Genomic DNA, 25,259 nt, shown 5'->3' on the forward strand with positions numbered 1-25,259 from the left:
ATTTCTACCTTTACTTTGATTTACACTTATTTTAGCAGTGCAGTGTAAAGCAATGAGTTTTTTTAAGTAGCGGGGCAAATTAATATGAAAGCACACTCTCAAAAAAGTGCTTAGCAAAGCTAGCAGTTCTGCAGGGGTCCGGCAAACAATATGCTAATAAATAGCCCATGATGTAGCAGGTTGTTTTAATAATGATCAACCAACAAGCAGAGCAAATTACAGTTGCAAACAAGTCTATTGAGAGTTGATCTGTACAGACTACTACTTAAGATAAATAGACAATAAGAATTATGGTAACCATGATTTCTTATTAAAGCACACAGGAGTCACATAACTAAAAGAAATAAAAATTATTTTCAGGTACTTAGTAGCAAGCCTAATAGTGTAAGCATTCATAAAACTAATGATATGAACCATAGACAATGCTAATAAAAGTACCTCCTATGAGCCATAGAATAGATTAAAAAGAGAACAGAGGAATTATATAAACAGTTGAACTTTTTTTTCTTACAGAAGGTATTGTGTAACCACTTGTTTTATTTTTTTTCCTTCTTGGAATAAACTTTTTAAAACTTTAAAGCAAAGTGATACATTTTTAAGTAAAGGATTACCATTCCAACTGTAGATACGTTAATGTGCCCTGATAGAACACATAGTCTCTAACAAGATTTTTAATGTCCCCGATTAATTACAATAAGTAAAGAAATTCTACTTTTGCAGCAAGCTCATTTGTCACCGCTGGAAACTTGGAACAACTATGAAAATTAGCCTGATGCTAAATGAGTTATTGTTACATTTTAATTTATAAAAATAATTGTAGGTACTTTTCCACTGTAAATAAAAAAAATAGTACTATTTCTGAAATAACTTGAAGCTGACAAAATGCTAAGACCATCTCTTATTGTCTAATCCATATTGAAAATGAATCAAACTTTGCTTTTATTAATTTATCAAGTTGGTTAAAATTAATAATTAAACTAGTGAGAAAAATAATATAGGGCTCCCTTAATCAGAATTTACTACTGGAAAGCAAAACATCCACATACACTTTACCAAACATCAATGTAAAACTTCTACAAATATGTAAAAAAAAAACACTATATGCCCATATCATACCTGGCAAGAACCTGAGAGGTATTTCATAAAAAGAAGTCACGATCTTGCTCTTGGCTTTTCATGTCAGACATGTATTTTAAATCATTTGTATCATGATGTATGTGAGCCTCTGTTTATGTCTCACCAGGCCTCGGGCAGCAGAACGGCATATTCGTGGGGAGAGGTGGTTTCTGGAAAGTTGTAGAGGATAGCCAGCCTGTGCTGCAGGAGTTCTTCTCCATGATACGTGAACAGAATATTCAGAGCCTGAACATTGCTCTCCTACAGATAAACAAACATGAGAAAATGTCAACTGTAGTCCCTACAGTTTTATTTTTATTTAAAATGAAACTGAAAATGCAGAGAATATCTTTTTTTAAGGTGATGAATGCAGCTAGAATAAGACATCATGAGAACAAACTGAAGAAAATGAGACTCTCATGTTACCCTGGCATAGTTTCTTGCAGACAGAACAATATTTTGACTCCGGAACTTCTTGAAGAACTCTGCATCATATTTCTGTTCAGCTGCATGAGGCCCACCAAGTATCTCCTGGAAAAAAAGGGAGGGTGGAGCAGAGAAAAGTAGAAATGAAAAACTGACAAAAAGGTTCATTAAAACAAATTTGATAAGCAGAAAAGTTATCTTTCCAGAATAACTGTTGCAAACCAAACTAAAGATGGAAGGGACAGAGAAAGAAGCAGATGAATGTGAAGAAATGCAGTAAAGAAGAGTCAACAGAGATGCTATTTGACTTTGTAGCTTAGAGCTGCTTTGGGCAAATCTTAGGTATGTGTGTGCGTGTGATGGCGTGTGTGGACGTGCGTGGGTATGTGTGTGTGTGTGTGTGTGTGTGTGTGTGTGTGTGTGTGTGTGTGTGTGTGTGTGTGTGTGTGTGTGTGCATATGTCAGGAATGAACATTTGTTGTTCTGGCCTTTGGCTAGAGGGATTTATCTGTGGGTATAAAATCTCTGCAGCATCTTTCATGCTTGAATATGCGTGTGCGTTGAAGAGCATGTCAAAATGTGTGTGTGTGTGATGGATAGCCTTTGAATGGGTCATACTCAGACAGAGTCAGCCCGAGTTGGGATGATAAAAACCCTAATATTATATTCATAGATGGCCAGAGAAAATGGATTGGGGCGAAAGGCATCTGACGAGTCCTGCCGTTACCATGACAATGTCCGAGTAAAGTAAGGGACGTCACCCTGTCAGCGCTGAATATGCAGCAGAGCAAAGAAAATCTCATCTCCCCTTGCATGGGGGCAAGCTTAGCCTTGTTCATTTGTGATTTATTGTGGATGAGCAGGGTGTGCATGTTAACATCCTTCAAACTGAATATAAAAATCCACTTTTTTTTTTCAAGCACTTGGTTGCAAGAGTCAAGCTCCACTTCAGACTGTTGCGCTGAAGTGCTTCTATAGCCAGTCTATCAGTAATGCATGTGTTAGAGCACGAAGGATCTGCCACTTCTTCAGTCTTCCATTCATATACTTAAAAATCCTCTCACATCCATATCTTCTTTAGCTGTTTTTATATTTCTAAAGAGATTAGTGGGGTTAAGAGAAAGTATCCATGCAGGATAGATGAGAAAATCCTCTGCGCGTTGTAGGGATTTGATATGAAAGCAAAAAGCATTAGTTTGCTGGTGGGAAAACATCTAAGCCATAAAGAATGTTTAAGGAAACATTAAAGGTGTTTGTGTTCCACATAAATGCAAGTAAAAATATGGGAGGCATTAGAATCCCTTTTACTTAATGCAATTTTAATTAAAATTAATAGTACTTCTAAGTCCTTCTCTTTGTATTAATTCCCACAGATTCAAGCTGGACTCTTAGGATAAAATTAGGATGTGAGTTTGGAAAACATCCATTCAGACTCCACTGGGCCTGCAGACTAAAGAATGAATAATCAATGCCCAACTGGAAACAGCCTCCATTAGGGGTTTATAGAGACCTTGTCACACAAGATCATGCAACAGTATGATATTTCTCAAAGTGAAGCCTGTCTTGCAAAGCCCCACTGTCAGGATGACTTTGTCTTCATAAAAGTGTGCATTATAATTAAGCATCTCAGTATAAAAGTTTTTCGCTTTATCCTTGAGACCCTGTACTTTTTAAGACTCAATAAGAAAAGGAAGTGAATCTTGAACTGTCCTCAACAATTAAGGATTTTTCAAACACACTGCTTTCTTGTGACATCATGGAAATATTAAAAATGTCTGATTCTTCATTGTGTTTATTTTCTGCTTGTCTTAAGGTGCCATGTTAATCTGTTCAATCACTTGTTAGTAACTGAAGACAACATAGGAAGGACCAGCCGTCAAGCAGTTCCCAAAGGAGACGGATTCTGTGTTATAGCAAGGAATCCTGAGCAAAAGATATGGTGAATATACGGCAGAGGCTGGCATTAAAGTGTTACCATCTGCAATGAAACATGTCCCAAACTCAAATGGACTGAAAGGCCAGTCAAAATGAAAGAAGTCTAAAATCAACAAAACAGACCAGAATACAGTTTGCAAATGCCCAAAGGGGCAGAATCCTTAATGCTTGGAGTCATGTGTTGAGATATGATGAAACTGAAAGTGATCTAACCACTGCTTTAGTTGGAGGGGAAAAAAGAGGGGCATCACAAGGCCCTTATCTCTAGCCCATTAAAAATGTGTGGTCAAAGATGAAAAGGTAAAATTACTTGGGTCAAAGAGGAATGGGTCAAAGGTCCAACCACCTATTGCAAGATGCTTTTTGAAGGAAACCCAAAATATTTGACCCCAGTCATACAATACAGAACATTTATAAACCTAACTATTAATTTGATTCTGTCCATTTGTATTTTGTTGAACAAGTTGCCAAATTTCCCTATAACCAGCTTGGAAAATTTTTGTTTTTCTGAACACTGCGAACTGAATCTTATTTTGTTGAAATTATTGACATTTAGAAATGTCACAACTACATTGTGACCCCACTGAACAGCACAGTGTTCTGGCTTTGTTGTTTTTGTTGTTACCTCGTACGTTGCCAGTCGGTCCAGGTAGCAGAGCAGCTTCAGTCGACTACGACACAGCTCCTTCTGCTCCAGGGTCAACCTGAATATAAAAAACCAAAAGGCATGTCAGTAAAATCCAGACACTTAATTAAAGACCTCAACTCTGACACAAGGTCTTGGCCAGAAATGTTACTCACAGTGAGACTAGATATCTGCCTTAGTCTGTTCACTGCAAGAAGTCACAAATTAACTCGAAATTGACTCATCTGAGGACACCCACAGGGACATATTGAACTTTTGACTAGACTGCCCTCCAAACTAATCATTTTCTAAGCCAGCTAAATCAACTTCCTTTGACCACAAAAACCTATTCAGTCATTTATAGGATTCCATCAATGAGGTGAGTGATTATCCTACAAGAATCAAATCAATGTCCAATATCATTTAATCACAGCTATAAATAAACTGAATGACTACAAACATTAAAGATCCAGGCAATCTCTGGGAAAGATCTGGTCTGCCCCTTGAAAATCAGTCTTGGATCAACAGCACTGGACCTGACCTCTCATCCTTCGTTTTAATCCTTAATCCCTAATTACCGAGGGTGATATCAAGTTTTATCGTGGTGTCTCTGCAAAGACTAACAAAGATTAACACTGGCTCAAAACACCCTCTGGCACATCAAAGAGTGCTGGCTTGGAGCTCGCACTACTGGTAATTACTTTCCTCTGTTTTCTCAGAGCGATGTTAAGAAAAAAAAATGGAGAGAGGAGATGAATGGCAAAAGGGTAAGGAAGAGGGATGAGGAGAGATGTAGAAAAAATATATTTACCCCTCTGCTGTTCTCTTGAGGATGTGACTGATCATTGCTTGAAACAATAAAAAAAGTACAGAGAACTTCTGACAGTGAGCAAATAGCTCATATTGTAGGAAGTTTCTTAATTTTGGTGACAAATTGCAACCTGTATCACTGCAGATGAACCTCAACATTCAGATTGAGTCCACCTCCCATTTAATCTATACTATTAAAATTAAAACATGCTCAGAAAGTTACTTTATTTTAATTATTTAAGTATGACACATTCATTAACGGGATATTTCAGGCATCTATTTTTGCTAATTTGATGATTATGGCTGTTAGCTAATGAAGACCCAACAGGTAGAATATTACATAGCCCAACAAAATACAAGGCTTTTAAAACAAATATCAACTAACTGACCAGTAAGTCCATGTACTGTAGATGATCTCAGTTGGTGGACGCTACAAGTCATTAGCTCTGAAGCAGGAACCCCTGGTTACTTAACATCAGGTCTTAACTGTTCTGATGTTGTTTGGTATAGTTTTGTGGTGCTAGGGACAGGCACCACAAAACGTATTCTTTGAAAATGAGACCACATTTTCAAAGAATACAAATTCAGTATCTCAGTAAAGTTGGTCAGCAGAAGGAAGCACAATGTGGTTGGCAGCTGCACTGACTGAACTTTATAAAAGCACAGTGAACCAGCACGACTTCACACATCATCACTGAGTGTGGAAACTTAACACTAGTCCTTAAGCAAATTAGATTCTGTATCTTTTCACTCTTCCTCTACAGAGACACAGAATCTAGGAGTGATTTCCAAATAAAGAGTAAAATTTACTTTCATCTGAAAAGAGGACCATTATAATTAGTAACCAGTGTTATTTTGCTTCTTTCGCTCCCACTTAGCTTACCATTTCTATGTTTGGACACTGCCAGTTTCTTTGGAAATATTCTTTTCTCTTAACCTCCCTGTGGAGGGTGTTAATGACCGTCTGCTGGACAACTCTTAAGTCTGCAGTCTTCTCCATTATTGCATAGGTCATTGCATGGCCATAACATGAAAGTTCTGAATTTAAAAATATATATATATATTCCCCTTTAGATGTCAATATTCAAACTTTCAGGAAAAAAAAAATCATAGATTTTCATTGGCTGAAAGCTACTATCAAAATGCACAAAAATGACTGCATTATGTCACTGTCTGAATTAAGTTTCTAGTTGCAATTCTGCAATGTTGTTCAACTAAGAGGCAGTATAAACAACAAGGTTCTGCAGTTCAGTGGTGAATACAATAAAAGGAAACCTGGTAATTCATTACAGAGAGTAGAAGAGGATCTGCGCCTTTAAAAAGGTTTGTAGTTTATTTTTCTGATTTTTTCTTATAAATGTGAGAAAGAAAAGACTGAATGAATCAAATCTGTGACATCTTAAACTGTAATTCATGTGGTCTGTTGCAAAACGGTGTGTATGAGTGTGTTTATATGAAGTACACAGCCTGCATTCAACTATTCTTGCACAGGCAGACAAACATAGTCCAACACTGCAGAAAGGAGGAAATTAGACTCCTAGCTGAAGCGTAAATCTGATCTACAAAGAACACAAACACCTTGCAGCAGACTACATTCTTTTATCTTCACCCATGTCCGCCAATTTCTGATTTCTTTGTATATGATGTGGATGTTAAATTCTTCTCCAAACATGCTGCACAGATTCTACTAAAAGGAACAGAGTGGGTTTCATTTAATCGGAACGCTCAATATCCATCAAGACTTTTAAAATGTTCATCTCTGTTTTCTTACCAAAGATTGCCAAGATTTAGGAATAATGACATTTTATTTCACAGTTTGGACACGTGGCAGGATCAAAGATGCATTCTGTCTGATGGTCTACGGTTTGATGCACAAGGTGCCCTGACTTACTCAAGAGCAGATGTGATCGATACCAAGCCATTTCTGTAATGGTGGTGTAGTTAAAAAGAAATTAGGAGAATTATTATGTGACTCACAGGCCTCAGCCGCAGGCCTGCCGTCAACATGGCTGGTTCCATTAGGGACACACACACACAAACACATTTTGGGAACACATGTCAGCTCTCTGGGAGACATGACGACTCAAAGACAGATAAGAGAGAAAAATATCCATGTTTTAAGAAGTAAATTCACTAATGACTCAATGCAATACCCTATTTTATGGTTATAAGTGATAGATTTTTTTACACCCTCCTAAAACCCTGCGCTCATCTTCCATCTTTTATTTATCGGCACGACTACAAGTCTGCATTAAAGCTCCGGTTTATTACATATATGATGAGTCACACAGATAATCACACAAGCAAAATGATGACACATTACAGCAAATGAATGGCAGCCATTACAAAGTTCCTCATTACAAAGTTTGTGCCTGTTTTCATTCAAATCCACACTGCAGGCTCAACAGCTACTGTAAGAACGTGGTGTAAGAAGAACAAAACAGTTACGCATCCAGCAACTTCAGATTAAAACCAGCAGGAACTATGCAAACAGTATAGATTTGCATTTAGCAAGTGCAATTTCCCTGCGTGTTTATGATTATTTTCCTCCATCAACATACATTTATTTAAACAGGTGTGTGTAATGTGCATGAAATCACATTAGGAGTGTTTTTGGGATACATGAGCACGCAAATTTGCATGTGCGTATGAGGGGTGATTAGTGATCACTAAAGGGTTTTTCATTAGTCTTTCCCTGGGCACTCGACAACAAAGGCATAAATTACCTCCAACAGATTACCCACTAATCTGTGCCAATGGTTTTCCTCTGTCTTTTCCCCCCTCATCCTCATTAGCATGGCTGCCTTTATGATCCTCTCTCTTCTGTGCCACCTAATCAAACTATCAGTTAAATTTGGCAGCCCTCTCTAATATCCACTCCTGTTTTTTTTCTGTTTACAAATCTAATACGTTAGCCACAGTGTTTTCTGTTTGGAATAGAGTGGATACTAAAAAAATAAAGTAATATTTTGATACACAAGACAACAACTTGCCAAATGAGCCATCTCCCACTAGGGAGGGTCAGGTTTCCCTTGGTGGGATTTTTTCACCCACTCAACAAATGGTTCTCCCAAGTTTTCTAGATAAATAAATAGATTACACCCACTGGTTAGTAAAAAGAAAAAAAGAAGAAAAACATACCAATAAATAATTACATAAACATTAAATTAACTAAGCCTAAAAGACACCAAACCGGTGGTTTGCTTGCCAACTCAGCTCGAGTCCAACAGCCAAACAGATCCTCTCTTACATTCGAAGACAGAGACACCTACAGAATGTCTGACTGGCTTAAAATAAATAACAATTATGCAGAGCAAAATTAACTTTGTAGTGTTGTGTTTTTCAAACATATTTCATAAACTCCACCACATATATTTTTGCCTGTTGGTTTTTGGGGAAAAGTTAGAGCTCAAATGGCACCATCAAGAAACCTTTTTTACTGAATAATAACATTTAAAAATTGTTTGTCTCCAAATTCTCAAGAGAGGTACCATCTCTCTATTATGCCCCTCACTTTTATATTAGTTCATCCTTTTGCTGACCATCAAAAATGACCCACAATATTGTGCAGAACTGAATAGGACAACGTCTTTTTCTGACTTATACACTAATGGATAGATGGAAGGAGATACTGATAGCCAGACTGGATGGTGTTAAGAAAAATGATTAATTTTAGTGCTTAATATAGTTAATCTACGACATGCGTAACAGTTATATTCAATACTCTTATTTGGAACAGGTTTCGTCTGAGATGCGGTAAGGAGCTGAATAAGCAGGCCTAAGCAGGGCCCTTTTCCTCTCCCGCGGACATACAAGGCAATAAAATTTACATTCCGAGGGGGGAAGAGACTTTTTGGCGCCAGGGATCTGCCCGTATCAGACAGAGATGAGCACGAAGTGGTCCGCCCTTTTGCTTAGACAAAAACCAGACACCTTTGCCATAAATGAGGGGAGTTTCCAAGTTTTTCTGAGTCCCTACGGAGTTTCTAATAGGTCAAAGAACGGAACGCCTTGGCTGCATAAATTAAATAGGGAAACACCTATTTGGTATAAGATTACGTACACTTTAGCATGCAGAGAGAGAGAGACAGCGGCCGCTATTTTTTGCCTTTTTTGTCTTTGTTTTATGTTTGTCTGTCTTCCCCTTGTGTGTTTTTATTTTTATGAGAAAATACATATCTCTGTACCTCTGCAGCTTTGTTAATTGATTCATGCGTTGCTTTGTGTGGGATTAAACTCTGTGATCTGTGACGTCAACACGCTTTGTTGTTGTTTCGTTTTAGCAGCACGCCGTCGCTGCACGTCGCCCACGGAGAACGCCGCTCGCCGAGGATCCCAGGAAAAATTAAAGAGGAAGAAGGAGCCAAACGTTTTATCCAAAGCTAGCATTAAATGATCCTCTTTTTTAATAATGGTCAGAGAGATGGGTACATTTTATTGCAGAATGGATTGCAGAGCAAAGGTTAGAAATAAATACTTTTCAGAAATTATATTCCATACTTTTTCAGTCAGGGAAAATAAAATAGCACATGAACGCTGAAGTTGAATGTCAGAGATCCTTAACACGACCATAGTTTTGTTTGGTCTCAAAACTATCAGAAAAAGGTTGAGACCAAGACACAAAAGACAAAAAGATAGAGAGAATGACTCCAGAGGTAAAGTGATAAGAACAGCTTATTTCAGGAGATAAGGTGCAAGGAAAAATTCTCCATCAGTGATTACAGTGACAAAAATTGGGTTAAACCCAGTCACCATTCATGTGTTTTCAATACAATGGTTAAACTGATGCTTCACCACCAGCTGTTAGACTGTTAGACTATAAAACTGCAGACTTAAAGGTCAAAAATTGGTAGTAAAACCTGCGTACCTGCTGAAATCAACCTTGGCTAGCAGCTCCTGTCTTTTCCTTTTCTCCTTATCCTTCTTCATCTCTAGCTCCTCATCATCAGACAAGAGGTCTTCATATGGGAGCTCATCAAGGTCCACATCGCCAGGCATGATAAACCTGAGAAATGGAAAGAAAAACAACATCATGCAGAAAAAGCTCCTTGACCGCAGGGGCAACACAGGTAAAAATCACTGGTGCCCCTAAGATAGATGTTTGTGTTCAGCCTCACGTATCCCACCTGCCACCATCTTCATTTAGCCCAATGGCTATGAGGGCCTCCAGGTCAGTTCCCTTCAGCCCATACTGAAGCAGCTCTTTAGCAGCATCTACATTTTCTGGGACACGCTCCACACACTCATGCAATACCCAGGAGCGCTTGCGGATTTTGCTCTAGGAGAGTTTAGGGGAATAAAATACGGAGAACTGAGACAAGAAGAAATTATGTGATAAAGTGAGATACAGAGTTAGAAAAGAAAATCAAAAAAGGATTACATGTTCTTTTTTTTTCTTGAGCTTCAGCCTGTGATTTTCCCACTCAGCTCTTCTCACAAATTAAAATAATCATAAAGCGATAAACAGCTAAAATGTTTGATATAAGTTTTTTCTTGTATTTCCCTCAATTCTTACCAGATAATCTTGAATTGAGGCAATGCTGACATGGCTCTTCCTCCACTGTCTCTGGTAGACTAGATCAGAGTCCAGCTTATATGCCTGAGCAAGTGACAGAGCTTCTCCATATTCCTCATTGTCAATCTGTGAGGAAAGCAAAAGCATTTGCACAATCAACAACTCTGCCTTTTTTTGTATAATGAAACAGACAATGCAAAGGGAGGAGAATATGAACTCACAAATGCAGTGGGTTTTTTGTCTAGTGCATGAGCATAAAGCCTCTTTAAAAAACACATTCCAGCCAAAAAAGTGAATTTTGATTGAGATTTAAAGCAAACAAAGAATTAAAAAAAACAAACATCTGATATAATGTATGCACCATTTTATTTAATCTTCTCTTCAAGGGTTCAGCACTGATTAAAATTTTATTCACAAAGACCTTCAGGTGAATATAAAATATGAACTATAATGAATTGATTCATTGAAATGAAATTGTACGAAACAAAAAAAGCATTATTAATATGTTATAATTTGTGTGTTTAATTAATCATTTGACCTTATTTATTTTGCTCCTTGCAACTTTGAATGAAACTTAAAATTGTTTCTGCAAAGCACATAATTACCTTGAGTATCATCTTGGAAAATAAAACTTCTGTTTATTTACTGGGAAGAATGAAGTGATAAAGAAGGTTTCTGAGCAAGTGTTATACTTATGGAACTGCTAATGGAGTTTTCGGTGAAGATGCTTTTTTCTTCTCTATCCAACCGAAACTCCTTTGAACCAGTTTTGATTTAGGGACAGAGGTACCAATTAACCAGAGATGGGAGAAACTTAGAGAAACTCCCTACAGTAGAGAGATGGGTGGAAAGCACTGTGTATGTGACTGATAAGATATAAAAGGAGAATTGTATATGTTAAGTTTCACTTCTTCTTCCTTCTTCTCTCTTGCTTTTCTTTTCTCACACGCTGATATTTACTCTGATTTTCTACATAAAAGATCTAAAGCCAAATGCGCCTTTCTCTGATTGATTCAGTGTTTTGCTGAATCAATCAGAAAAAGATTTTTCCTAAACAGTATGAATAGTGTAACAAAACTAAACTCACTTTGCTTTGTCCTTAACAGCTCCACGTTTTATATTACAGGGAAGAGCAAGGAGGTCAAGGTTTTGACTAAATGTGGCTGCAAGCAGTGTGTCCTTGAGCGGGAAGATTTACACATTCACATTTCAGTCTCAGAATCAATGTGTAATGTGCCAACGCTGCAGATAACGAGACAGTCCCATGTTAAAAAGACGTTGTTACCAAGAGACAATCTGAAATGTCAGAAGGAATCAGGAGCAAAATATTCTGAGCTTAAAAAAGCATGAGATGTATAAAGCCACAACAAATCCAAACTTAGACGTTAAAACCACACTAGAAGCCACTGTTTACTCAATAGAAGCATAAAATGAAAAACATGACTTCTTTTTAGAAATAGAAATTTCCCCCATAGAAAACGCTTAAACTTTTGTACACGGTTCCAGTTGGTTAGGTCTCCAAAGAATTTTTCTATGACAACATTTCTTTACTTCCTCCTCTCGCTGATTTGACAAATTGCCACGTAAATCTTCATCTGTTGAACTCACATTTAAGCTTCAGACTTTGCTGTCACTACTTTAGTCTTGGGTGGCTACTGTGTTAAAAATTGATGGTTGTGTTCTACGTTTTGACCACTTTCTTGGGTGCATTTTATTTTACACTTCCCCATACACATTTCTTGACTTTGGATAAGAAATTAAAACTAAGCTAGTAAATCTGCCTCGTTATTACTGAAAATGTCTGTTTTTTATTTAACGTTTCCATTTTGTTTCCATTTTTACATTTACATTCGTGAGCTTGCATGCAATGTCATTGTTTCTGCTGTTGTGGTGGTTGTTGAGGATTTTTGACATATAACTGCCTAGCAATATGATTTAATCTAACAACAAAAGTAATGACACTACATTTTATGTAGGCCCACTCAGTGCGTGTCTAAGTAACCCGCCAAGCAAACTGGTCGACAGACACACTGAGGATTCCTCTCTCTTAGTGTGTGGGAGTTAAAAAGCAACACATTAGCCAGAGCGTGGATCCTGGAGGCCAGAAAGAACCCCACACAGTTAAACCTCATGTAGGAGGAACATCAAAAAACACTTCCTCTTCTCTCTAGGTTCATCTAATGAAACTGTTTGCAGTCTTGCCAGTGTGCCGCTAAAGCATCCAGGGTTTCACCGCCAAGTGCATCATCAAACGCTTTAACATGTGAAGAGGCTGGCTTAAGGAAATAACCCACTTGACCACAGCCCACTCACTCTAGTCAGTGTCACTGCATAATCTCAGCAAAATGAATCTGAGAGGAACACTGTTCTTATAATTGTAAGAGTTTGTCTGTCAGGTTAGTGCAAATCCGGTAACACCATTACGGTTTTGGTAAACTATTAATAAATCCCATATGTTTAAAATAGAAACCTCCAAATGATGAAAAAGTGAACTGAAGCAGATCAGTAACAGAAGAGTAGATATTGCAAAAGGAAAAGAGGATAAATTTAAAAAAACAAAATATCTGGGTAGAATCACTGAAAATGACATATAACACATAAAATATCATAATTTGTTAATTTATTCATTTTATATTACAAATTTCCAGAGAGTGTAAGTGTACTCTTAAACCAAAGTTCAAAGTGAAAGAAAAAAAAAAGCAAGCCTTGTCTCATCCTCCATTTCTTCTCATAGAGTCCTGAGATTGGGGGCAGGGGAAATTCAGATTTTTTTTATCTTAGTTACAAGCAGGACATGAATAAGATCTGGTCAAGGAAAAAAACTGTACAACTCTGAACTAAATAATTAAGGCCTTAAATGCAAAACTACATACAGATATTGAAACGCTTGTTAAATTGAACACGTACACAACGAACAAAAGAAAGGACAAAAAAAGAAATTATGGCAGACATGCAGCATCAGCTATCGGGGAATTGCAGTCGGTACCTAGTGTAACAAAGAGATAATAATGATGTATCACTTTGTAACTCTCACAGTTAGGATTGATGGTGATGACTGATGACATCTAATGATGATGACAATGATGAAGAAGGCAGCAGATGATGGGTCATAAAAATGACTGATGAACCGTGCTCCAACTCGGGACTGGATAGGGAAGATACCACTCTCACTGCGCCCCAAGATAAAGCTTGTTGTTGTCTTTTGCTGCAATTTGTAGCAAGCAGCACCAACAGTCATATTTCTATAAAGCAATTAGCATTTCAGAAAACACCCCCCCGGGACTGAAAAATAGCCTTAAAACAGACTGAGTGTCTTGCTTGGCTTTTCATTTTCTCCTCAACAGCGCTCTGGAGCTGATCCAACAAAACATTAGTTCTTCTCTGAGCTAAAAGAGATTTATTTAGTCTGAAACAGATTCTGCTGAAGCCCCAATTACAATTCAGTCGATGACCAAACAAATGGTAGTGACTTCCTTCAACTGCTGCTAAATGAAGTGCCATAAAGAAATGAAGAGTTTCCCAGTGAATGTGGTGTCCTCTGTGAAACCTAACTGCTCGGTGAAATTGATTACTGACATTACAGCGAGGTGCACATTACTCCTGTATTAGTTTTAACATGATAAAGGCAGTGCATGAAGTTTACGTGATTAGAATTTAACTATCTTTGAAATATCACATAAGCAATATCCATTTTATCTCCAAAATGAATTTGTAACTCAACAGGAGGCAAAAGAGCACATCAGTGGAGGAGTTGTTTGGACAACTGAGCTAAATGAGCTTTCAAGTTCAAACACAAAGACATTCCAGCATAAACATTGACGACAGCTTTTTGCTAAATAAACCTTATGAACATGTAGTTATGAATGATCTTTTAGACACCTAAGACACAAAGAACCTTTCCCAACTATAAACGGCAATCAAAAATAATTAGCAGTGTACTATGAAACCAAAAATCTATTGTGTTTGCAAAATCATTTATAAGCATGTTTTGGAAGATGGAGATGATCACCAGTTCATTGAATAACTGTGTAGGTGAATAGAATTGTTCTTTGGAAAACACCATAACATGCTGACGATCTCAGTTAGAAATCAGCCACCTAGAAAGAAAACACGGTGAAGTGCAGCTATTAATAGTCCTTGAAGGTTTTGTCATTTTACAATCCAAACCAGCATATTTTATCGCAAAGACCAACAGGGAGTGGGAAAAGAATGAAGTATAAGAAAAAGGCAGAACAGTTTTCTTTTTTTCCCTCTATAAATAAAAATGCATGTGAATTCCACCCAATCTGAATTCTGTCGCCCTAAAATAAAATCCCACACAACCAACTCCCTTTAGAAATGACACTACTAGATCAGATTACTAAACAGATCATGGTAGCAATAATTACAAGAAACATATGTGACCTCAAACCACTAGTATTATCAATAAATAATTTTATAAAATTAAATTTAAAATTGTAACAAGTTCCTGTAAAGCTTTACTCTAAAAAGGCACTGAAATCAGAAGTACACCACAATCCAATTTCCTACAGTTGGCCTCAAAGTCATATTCATCAAAACTCTCACAATAATAATCATTTGAATCATTACTGTAAGGCATAACATTGTCCTCTTCAGAAACTGTAACCATAGCAGCAGAAGCTGTAATTTGTTGTTTGTATAAAATTCTCATCTACGATGTTTAAAGTACAGTGTAAAATATGCAAATGTCAGAGGTCACTACAATAATCATTACTAAATAGATACTAATCTGCAGCACGCGAGTACGCATTTCACAAATATCTTGTTTGAGATACTCCCACGTCTGCCAGTTTGGCAGACGTTTACACAAACACTGGAACATAGTATGCACTTTTAAATAAACAATATTTAGTATAAATAAATATTTTATTCAAATTTGCAATATACTGTTAAATTATTTACAGTAGTATATTTATAGATAGTGATAAATTCAAAATGCCAACTTTTTCGTTTCCATACAGGACTTAGGGGAATTACAAGGGATGTTACAAAATAAAAAACCCTATTGACTCTTTCCTTTCAGGTAGAGCTCCATCAAATGCAACTGGGCCAAAGAAATGCCTTCAGGTTTTTGGCACAAACCCTGCAAAGGAGCTTTGAATGTTGTTTGTCTTGATTACTTATACAGAAACTTGAGCAAAAAAAAAGGTGGAAATTAAACTATGCTTTCATTTGAATCAGCACATGTATGGTTCAAACTAAAAATACTGCTTTTTTCCATTTTCCCTTTCTCAGTTTCTAATATTTCTTTTTGCACAAGGAAATCACTTTTATGTTTGGTATGCTGCTTGCATTTAGCAAAAGCCATCCGGCTCAAAAATATTATGCACCTGCTGGAATTCTTTCTAATTTTTGTGTGACACGAGGGTTCACAAAGAAAACAAGAAGTTATCTTCATCTAACTTTATTAAATACAACTTTCTAACAAAGCCTGGTATAATTGTGGGATACAGTTTGAGCATTTATCTTCAGTATGTAATAAAGCTATACATTCAAATATAGAACACAGGGAGAGATTAAAGCTTACCAATATATCATCCTTATTAAAGTGCAGTGTAGTGTAATGATGTTTAATTCCTCCTACCTTCCTCTGATACAGCTCCTCTGGGGTGGTGGACCTCAAACTGACCAGGCGGTAGTTCTTAGCAACTGTTCTGGGTCGTTTGCGTGGCGGCGCGAAACGTTCCATCTCCGTCACGTAATACAAGCCCTGCTTGATGTAGCCAAAGTAGCGGGCTTTTGCTGAGGACTCTTCATCCGAATCAGAGTCTCCGCCATCATCTCCTTCTTCTTCCTCGATGGTTGCGCCGCTGCTGAGATTGCTTTCAAAGCGTGCACGCTTCTGAGCAAGTCTCACCTCGCACTAATCAGCATGACAGAAGGATAAAATGTTCACTAGGTGGAAGCACAGAACATAAAAACAATAGAGGACATAATGCTCTTTAAAATCCAGGTTAGTACCTCTTTTGGTTTGATCACAGAAGACATTCACAGTGACTTAATACTGATAGGAATATGCAGTGACTCAACATTAAATATGCAAACACTTTATTTTCCAATAATTGTGCCATAAATGAATGAAACAAAATGTGAGTGGAAGAACCTAATAGTTCAGCAGACAGAGGTAGTAAATTTTGAGTACTTTGGGCAACATAGTGAACTCTGCATCGCCTCAGCTGTTACTCAATGGCACTTTTATGACTCTAAAAGACCATTAGCTGGAAGTGATTTTTTAAGGCCAAACAACATGTTGAGAAAAGCCAACTTTACACAGAGTTAAAGGCTCATTTGTGCTCAGTGTGTAGACACATAAACCTACCCCATCTTCTGCGATTGTGAGTATTTTAGTCAGTAAGTCAGGGAGTGGAACTTCTCTCTATCCATGTATTTAATGATCACACAAACAACCTTCGTCTACTGCAATTGTGCTTCTTTTTAGGTCTCATTCTGAGAATGTACATTATCAAGATTTTCTCCACCGCCCATGTCTGCTATTATCTGAAACTTTCCTCTGAAATTGAAAGCTAATTCAGAACTAATCTCTAATAGCTACATTGCATAAAAACTGAGGTAAATGAATACCTGCACTGAAAACATGGAGTGAGGCTTGAGAGCAACACAACTAAAAAGATCCACGGTAGGAACAGGTGGCCATATTATATGTGTTATGGACTGGCATCAGAATTTTCTGCAAATTTTCGCTGTGTTCCTAAGTGGTTTATGCTAACTTTCTTTTATTGTTGTTGTTGTTATTTAAGAAACCTCGCTTATAAAACCATTTTTTAAAATTATAAATGTCTTAAATATTGCGAGATTTTACTGTTAAATTTTTCCTCCAAAAATTTGTGTGAACTCCAATCATTAAGGTTTACAGATTTTAAACAAGATACTATTTCACCTTTTCATAGACTATTTTCTGTCAGTGTAATACAAAAGAAAAGCATGCTTCAGTTTCAAAAGAAATCTGTGTTGCAACACAAATTGGAAAAAATAAATATTTCCCAGATGCACTGTATGATTGTCTACGACTGTAATTCAAAATTTTCTTATTAAACAGTCCTTTAGCTAGATTTGTTAGTTTTCCACAGTCGGGTTCATAAACTCAGGAGGATAAGTAACACAAACACAGTGCGTCTCTCCTAATATGGTTGTTCAAAGGATAAGAAAATCCATCTGTTGTTAGCAAAAACAATGAATTACCACAATACTTTCATAGGAGGAAGGCTTAACCATTTCCTAATCCCAATGACTATACCCAGCAGCAATCAAACATTACTGCAAAAATATGACTTAAGAGGTGAAATCACAAGAGGATTCCAAGCAATTCTCTATAACGACCTTGTGATAAGGAATATGAACATTTATGTGCAAACATTAAATGACAGATGATAAATGATGCAAGGACAATAGTGTGGCACTAATGTAGTTGTGTTGTTAGTAAACACACTAAATTGAACACATGTGTGTCCATTCAACAAGCAGTCTTAACAAAACAGCATCAAGGACAAACTGATATGGAGAAATTTAAATACAAAACACTTTCTTTTGCTGGTTTTATTCTTCTTTTTTTTTCTTAATTACCTCAGAATGGGGTTGTGCATTTTAGAGTCCCCACTGCCTTTGTTATGATGTCCTACTGGGCTGTAGCTTAAAATTAAAATGATGCCTTAGCACTTAAAAACAGTGATGATTTAAGCATCATCACTGCAGTTTCTAATTATTCCACACTTTTGCAAGCAGACTTCAAATGAAGATACATGTTTAGTCCAGCACAGATGACGCTGGGGGAAAAACAAATGAATAAAAACAACTAAACTTAACTTTCCCCCTCCTACTCCTCTCTGATGTTAAAACAGGCTGATGACACATTTCCTCAAGGTTGCCAGCTAAAAAATGTTTTTGTGAGATCAGACAACTTTTAGATTTTAGACTTTATTGTCCCCACGGGGGAAATTCTTTTTTGCAAACCAGCCCCACAACAAACAAAATCTCAGCAGTGGAATTAAACGTAAAACTTACTTCCCCCAAAATATTAATTAGTCAGAAGAACTGACACCTTCTAATTCCCTTGTGACTTGACCAGTCTTACTATTTTTATTAACAGTTTGCGTTTGGACTGAACAAGCAGTTTAGCAACAACCCAAATTCCCAAAGGATTGGAATATTGTGTAAACGTTTAACTAAAAGTGAATGCAAATCTCATAAACAGTTTATCTACAATGTAGAAATGTAGAAAACATATAAAATGTGTAAATTAAGGCATTTGATTTTTTTTTTAGAAAATAGACTACACAACTACTATGCCCTCAATTGCATTAAGCATTCTTAGTTCTGGTGTGTCTCATCTTCCACAAACAATAGTGCATGGATTATTTATGGGCTTTAGGTTAGGAGAGTTTTACCTCCTCTTACGGCTGCAGCTGTCCCTTTTGTTTGTGCACCTTCTTTTATCCACACTTTTTTTCTTCCACTCAACTTCATTATTATGCTTACGTGAACACCCAATTTCAGGCAAGACCTTAAGTTGCTTAGCAGACAGTCAAAGACTCCCATCTGAGAATAGCTAAAGCCTGTGAATACTTGAGACCCCCTCTAAAAATGCCTGCCTGTTCAAAACAACAAAAATATACCGTAATGTGAATTAATACACAAAGTGGAAGTGATTTAAGCACTACTGCAGAAGCTACAATCTACCTTATTTCCACTTTTGGGGGAACATCTAATTAGCACCAAGGAACATAAATAGCACTCCTGGATTGGCTCCAGGTAGCCAGTAGCTGAATTATTTCATTCCTCTTGACTGCCCTCTAAGATATTTGCACTGCGACACATTTTTATGAGATTTGCACTCTGTTTACACAACATCTTAATTTGGGGTTATATATTAACGAAGGTGAGGAACTGCTCAATACTCCACAAAGCATGTTTTAAAGAACTAAAGGATGAAAGCTGTGATCTACAGCTAATGTTAATGGATGTTCGCTCTGGTTCAACAATCTGCACACATCTCTCAATGTGACATTTACCTCCAGGCTTAGGAAGCCCCCATCATGCGCAGCAGTGACTCTGGGTGAAGGCTCGAACCATTCGCAGGACTTCCCCAGAAGGTTGCGTAACGTTCTGACGGACGATACGGTGACCGACCCAGAGCAACGAGCCAGAATCAACACGTTGTCACTCCACCAACTCACATCCACCAGTGGGTAGTACTGCTCCTTATCTGGGACAAGTGCAGTGACACACAAAGGTCACTAAGAGCAGATTTTTTTCTCTCCTCATCCTCACTTAACATGTTTGTGGGCTTTATAGCCTGATAATACCCTTATCCAAAGAGTAACTTTTTAGTAACTCGTCTCCCTCCCTTCCAGACATATTTATATGTAGGGCCATGAGACATCACTTGTCATGAGGATATACGCCTAGATTACTGCTTACACAAAATGTGATGGCTGTCACCACTAGTGGCCTGAAACTGTCAAAATAAGATTATAGCCAAATACACAAACACCGAAATACACACACAAAATGGCCTGGTTACCGAAGGGAGAAAATATTTGCTAGCCCCACCATGCACCATGAGCCTTGTGTTTGTGAAAACTGTGTAATTCAATAAATCAACAGTGTCAAAGATCATTAAATTGTGTCCAAAATGTGCTGTCATGTCAGCAATAAAGTACTCTCTTTTCGCTGCTCCAGGCCAAAATACCTTTTATTTTCTTCCTTCTCTCCAGTGACGTCTTCCACTCCGGGTTGATCTCCTCAAATCCTGGCTGCAGGGCAGACCGGAAAGATGGAGGCACCAAAGCAGGGAGCGAAAAGAAGAAAGAGCGGAAAAGGGGATGGGGAAAGAAATTAATCTGCTAACCCTGTTTACACTTGCAGCACACATGAGCTCCACCGGCGGCAGAGCTGAACGTAAACGCTGAATAAATCAGCAAAACATTTGGCGAATTTAAGTTCCTCATATTATGTGGGATGGGAGCAAACACAAACACTCAAAATCCTTCTCCCCAAACTGAAAAACCATGTCCAAAAGAAGATTACATTAATGCTGTCAGTGAAGAACTTTATACAAAAAATAATATATTTATCTTGTATATTAAGTGTGCAATGAAGTGTACATTCAGAACACAAATTTGAGCAGCTTAGGGTTGTACCTGTAGGTCCTGGCTCCATGTGGTCCTCTGTTTTAGGGAAGGGATGTCCCAGACAGACAAACGCCCAGAGAAGTGGATAACAGCCAGAAGTGTCCCGTCAGGGCTCAGGCTCATGCGGAACACACCGTCCTGAAGAATGAGAATGCCAACACATTCTTCTTATTAAGAATAGATCAGCTTTTTATTTTACAATGACGTATTCAGGCTGAAGAGGGCTTAAGTACCTTTTCATCTCCTTGCCTTGAAAAGAATCTTACGCTGGGAATCCTGAAGAAACCTCTCCTCTGATTCTATAAACACAAACACACAGGGTGAAAATGTCTCATCTACAACACGACTAAATTGTTTGAAAGAAAACAAGGTGTTACAGACATCTCACCAAACCAATATCGTCCTCGTAACTGGTGACCTGCTTGTAGTGAGGCGAGCCAGAGAGCGCCCTCCAGGCAGTGATGCCGCTGCAGGAGGCCTTGGATGCACCATTATCCCCTGATTCACAGCCTCCTACCAGCAGCAATCTACACAAACACACACCATCTTCATGATTGTGCCTCTAACCTTGTCATCCTTTAATTCCAACTAAGGCCAGAGAGAATTCCCACTACTGAACTGCCATTTAGGTGCCTAGCAGATTAAGTGTTATTTATCAGAGGAAAGGTCTGGTTGGAATGACTTAAGCTCAGTAAAGACAAAAATAAGACCTCATTGATTAGTGGTTCCCTTCATTTACAGTGGGACTGGCCATGAAATCTGGCTTTTCAACTCAAGACTGCCCCCTGGTGTAGAGAATATAGATATTAAATATTTGCAAAATACAGTTACTTTGCTGTTTAATACCTAATGTGTATCGATGTCACTGGTTCTTCTAAATATACCTATTCTGTGTTCAAATATTTCTTGAAATCAAGCAGTTTATTTAGAGAGAAATTTTCTTACAGAGCAAAAGCAACACATTACACAAGACTAAAACGGCAAACTAAAGCATCCAATACAAAAGAAATTGAACAAGTTAAATGATGTGAAACATGGAAAAAAATATGGACTCTACAGAAAACTGCAGTCATTAGTATGAAGGGTTGAGGAACTAATCCATTAATGATGATGAGAAGATAAGTTTAATGAGACTGGAGGTGGACATAAAAAGTGGCTGTGCCTCATGGGCCAGCACACATTGGCCTGCCCTCTAATTGACCTCTTGCACTGCAGACAATAAGATGTACTGCAATTAATTAACATAGTACATTTATATGCATAAAAATTGTATTTTCTCTCCTTTCAAAATGTTTAACTATTGTTATTTATTGCATCTCACAATTATGTTTTACTTTTCATATTTTTAATTTAATCATGTCCTTTTTACTTCTTAATATTTTTTATTACACTTTTATTTCAAAACTAGCACAACAGAACAGAAAACAAATGAGCCTTTCTTTCCCTAACAGATACAAATAAATGGTTTTATTATTTATAAATGGCAACTACAAAACGTATTAGTAATTCTTCCCCTGAAAGAAAAACAGATCAAGCAACAAAAAGAAAACCAAAAATCTACTTTAAATTAGAAATATATACCACTATTCATTAAAATAATGTCAAAACCAAAAAGGTAAAAGGAAAATTTTCTTTTGTTTTGTTTTTGTTTTTTTTCCCCCGATATAAAGTCAAAGTTAAAAGTATAATAAAACTGGAAAAAAGTTTGATTGTACTTTTATCAGTCTGTCTTAAGTCAAACCAAAAATACATGTCTTAGGTTTTCTTTTGAAAACATCACTTAAAAAAATTACTCCACCTCCCTCAGATTATCAGGGAGGTTGTTCTGCAACAAGGGACCAATAAAGGAGGAAGCGGATTCACTTGGACCACCACTACCATTCCTAATGCACAACTGCACATGTGTCCTTACAAATGTAAATTATTTTAATAATCATCCAGAGATTTGAAATTATTTTCTAAAATCCAATTCCTTAACCTTTCCTTTTTCCTTGTTTGCTTTCTCGTCCTCATGTTGACCCAGTTTTTCACACAGGGATCATTAAAGTTTCATCTCATCTATCAGTTGGCAAACATTTGACAGTAGCTGCCAAAATCCATTATGCTTTCATGCCAGGTTTCACCGGCCAAAGTAAATTTGCTTTGTACAGCCTATGGGCCCTGGGGAAAACCATAAGGTCACAAATATGTGCCTGATATAATTAACCACAACCTCTGAATGGGCAGAGGAGAATTTCAAGCCAGTGCAGAGAATTCCTGCAGGTACTTTATTAAAGACATGGGCTCATTCATTCTTAAATGAGTACCTTGACCTCATTCAACTTAATGTCTTCTGCTTGAAAAGGAAATCTTGATGAAAACCAATTTACTTGCAACTTGCAACATAATCTATTGACTTTTTTTTTCTGCTACATACGATGCATCTCAGGTCTACTGCTTTCTCCTATAAAGAGACAGAATAAGTCTCCTCTTCTGTGTGTAGGGAGGTTACGTCTGAGAGAAAACATGTTTGAAGTGATAGCTTAGCAAGTCAGAATCTTTTCACAAAAGGGAAGCAAACATCTCTGCAGGTCCTGCACATCCTGGACACAAATGGCTTCATATTGCCATCAGCAAAAACTAACCACCACAGAGAAAGTTACTTTCCCCATGCTGCATTTCTGATCAAAACAATGAACACATTACAGGCTGGTCAGTTAACTATGCTACTGTGGAACAAAACAAGTACATTTGCACAAACGCAACCTGCCTTCCTTTTTTCTTCTTCACAGAAAACGTTACTGTACATTATACAGACTGGTTCTTTCATACTCATTTATTTCACCAGAAGTGTATATATTTATACTGTATGTTTGTAAGCTCAGAGTGCGAAACCAAAGTCAAATTCATAGTTAGTTCACAGACTCTTGGCCAATAAAGCTGATTCTGGTTCCAACATGATACATGGATGTCTGTGGCGGAAGCATGATAAAATGTGGGAAACTCAAGGGGCTTGACCACAAACCACTTGAAAGAGAAAACATAATTTAAAGAACAGCAGGTTTGGGTTAAGCTATGACACTAGAGATGGTTTAGGTCCACAAGTACGTTAATTTTATATTATACCGAAACATAATTGCGTCCATTCTGCAAAGATTTTAAAGTAAAACAAAGATTTATATAATGAAATCTGCTATGCAATTAAATCTAATTTATTTCTATCAAAGTAATGAAGATAAGACGTATTTAGCAGCAAATTGACTATGCCCATAGATCTGAAATGATGAAACAGATGGAAATCGCTCAGAAACTTTCAGCTTTGGATATTTAAGTGTTTTGTGGCAACATATCTCAGGATGAGAACTGATTCAAAGGATTTGTAAGGATGTCTGAATATAAATGTAGGAAAAACACTCCTGATCAAACACGGCACTAATAGAAGAAGTCTCAGACGGTGGAGTCCTCAGGAGAAAATACATTCTCCAACAATGTCAAGGGAAGGCTATAGATATTAATTAGGCTGCCACTGATGGATTAAGAGCTTAATGCTGGCAAATATGTCCGTATTTCAAAAAGCTCTACATATCATTTATATTCAGCCGGCTCTCCGAGCTCATGCAGTGTTTGAATGCCTGTAATTTTTTAACGTACCGGTGAGCAGGGTGATAAACGGCCGAGGTGATGCCACGAGAGTGGTGCGGAGAAAAGCTGAAGGTGTGGTTCTCCTGGAAGTTTTGATTGGTTCCAACACTGTAGCAGAGCAAAAACGTTCACATGACAAGAAATGCATAATTAAACTCAAGCACATGAAAATGAACAAACAAATGAAGTGCTTATGTGGAAGCTTGTGGTGCTGAAAAGCAGTTTTGGGCAGTTTTGGATATAACAACAAAGCAATATCTCACCCAGTTGCAATTAAAATGAGACATAGTAATCTATATAATCTAATTAGGAACGGCAATTTAAAAGAGAATGGTACATGTGGGGTAATTTGTGTTGGGATATCTCTCTGGGGAAATTGTTCTTTGCTGTTTAAATGTAAAGAGAAAAAGGAAGGTAAAAATGAACACTGAAATGTTGGCACAAAGAGCAAGACAATGAGAGAGATGCTTACCTATAATTCTAAAAACAAAAAATCTAATAAGTCATTTAGCAACAACATTGTAATACAGCCACACAAAGAAGAAGAGTGAATGTGAGCTTTCTGCTAAAAGCTTAAAAAACACTTTTAGAGGAAATCTGGTAAAATATCTCCAATGTCTTGATGATATACTTGCACATACACACCGGTACCTCAAAGACCGTTTCTCTGGCTGTTATAGGAGAATAAATCAGCATTTCCCTCACTTTCCCTCACAGGCGGCATCAATACAGACAGAATTGAGGAGAAGGCGTTGGAGGGCTGGACATTGTCTGATCAGAATTCAGCACACATTGCTGAGTATTACCCTGTGTTTTGGAGTGTCACAGCTCTAAGGCTTTGTGTGACAACAGCAGTGAAACAGGGAAATGGAAAATCTCTGAGGAGACGGAAAAAAAGAGAGGGCTAATGCTAAATCGAACTTGGAAGAAACAGGGTTCCAACACATTTGACATTTCTAAATATCATATTTTTACAACTATATAGATTTTGCAGCCTATTGCTGTGACATTATGGACACTTGAGTAAAAAACATTCACTTTG

The 25,259-nt window shown here is 37.4% G+C and overlaps 1 protein-coding gene across 1 annotated transcript in view; it reads right to left on the reverse strand.

The window, feature by feature from the left end:
• nbas (neuroblastoma amplified sequence) overlaps positions 1-25,259 on the reverse strand; it is a 163,040-nt gene that overhangs the window by 123,954 nt on the left and 13,827 nt on the right. The window contains exons 9-21 of the mRNA XM_014469212.2: positions 24,227-24,325; positions 20,985-21,123; positions 20,830-20,895; positions 20,606-20,734; positions 20,155-20,218; positions 19,475-19,668; positions 16,033-16,311; positions 10,428-10,553; positions 10,039-10,190; positions 9,780-9,917; positions 4,103-4,181; positions 1,543-1,647; positions 1,241-1,377 (exon numbers count right to left, since the gene is read on the reverse strand). Of these exons, the coding sequence (XP_014324698.1) occupies positions 1,241-1,377; positions 1,543-1,647; positions 4,103-4,181; positions 9,780-9,917; positions 10,039-10,190; positions 10,428-10,553; positions 16,033-16,311; positions 19,475-19,668; positions 20,155-20,218; positions 20,606-20,734; positions 20,830-20,895; positions 20,985-21,123; positions 24,227-24,325 (1,707 nt within the window). The remainder of the gene's footprint in view (positions 1-1,240; positions 1,378-1,542; positions 1,648-4,102; positions 4,182-9,779; positions 9,918-10,038; positions 10,191-10,427; positions 10,554-16,032; positions 16,312-19,474; positions 19,669-20,154; positions 20,219-20,605; positions 20,735-20,829; positions 20,896-20,984; positions 21,124-24,226; positions 24,326-25,259) is intronic.

Source organism: Xiphophorus maculatus, chromosome 15 (genome assembly GCF_002775205.1).
Source record: "Xiphophorus maculatus strain JP 163 A chromosome 15, X_maculatus-5.0-male, whole genome shotgun sequence".
Classification (NCBI taxonomy): domain Eukaryota; kingdom Metazoa; phylum Chordata; class Actinopteri; order Cyprinodontiformes; family Poeciliidae; genus Xiphophorus; species Xiphophorus maculatus.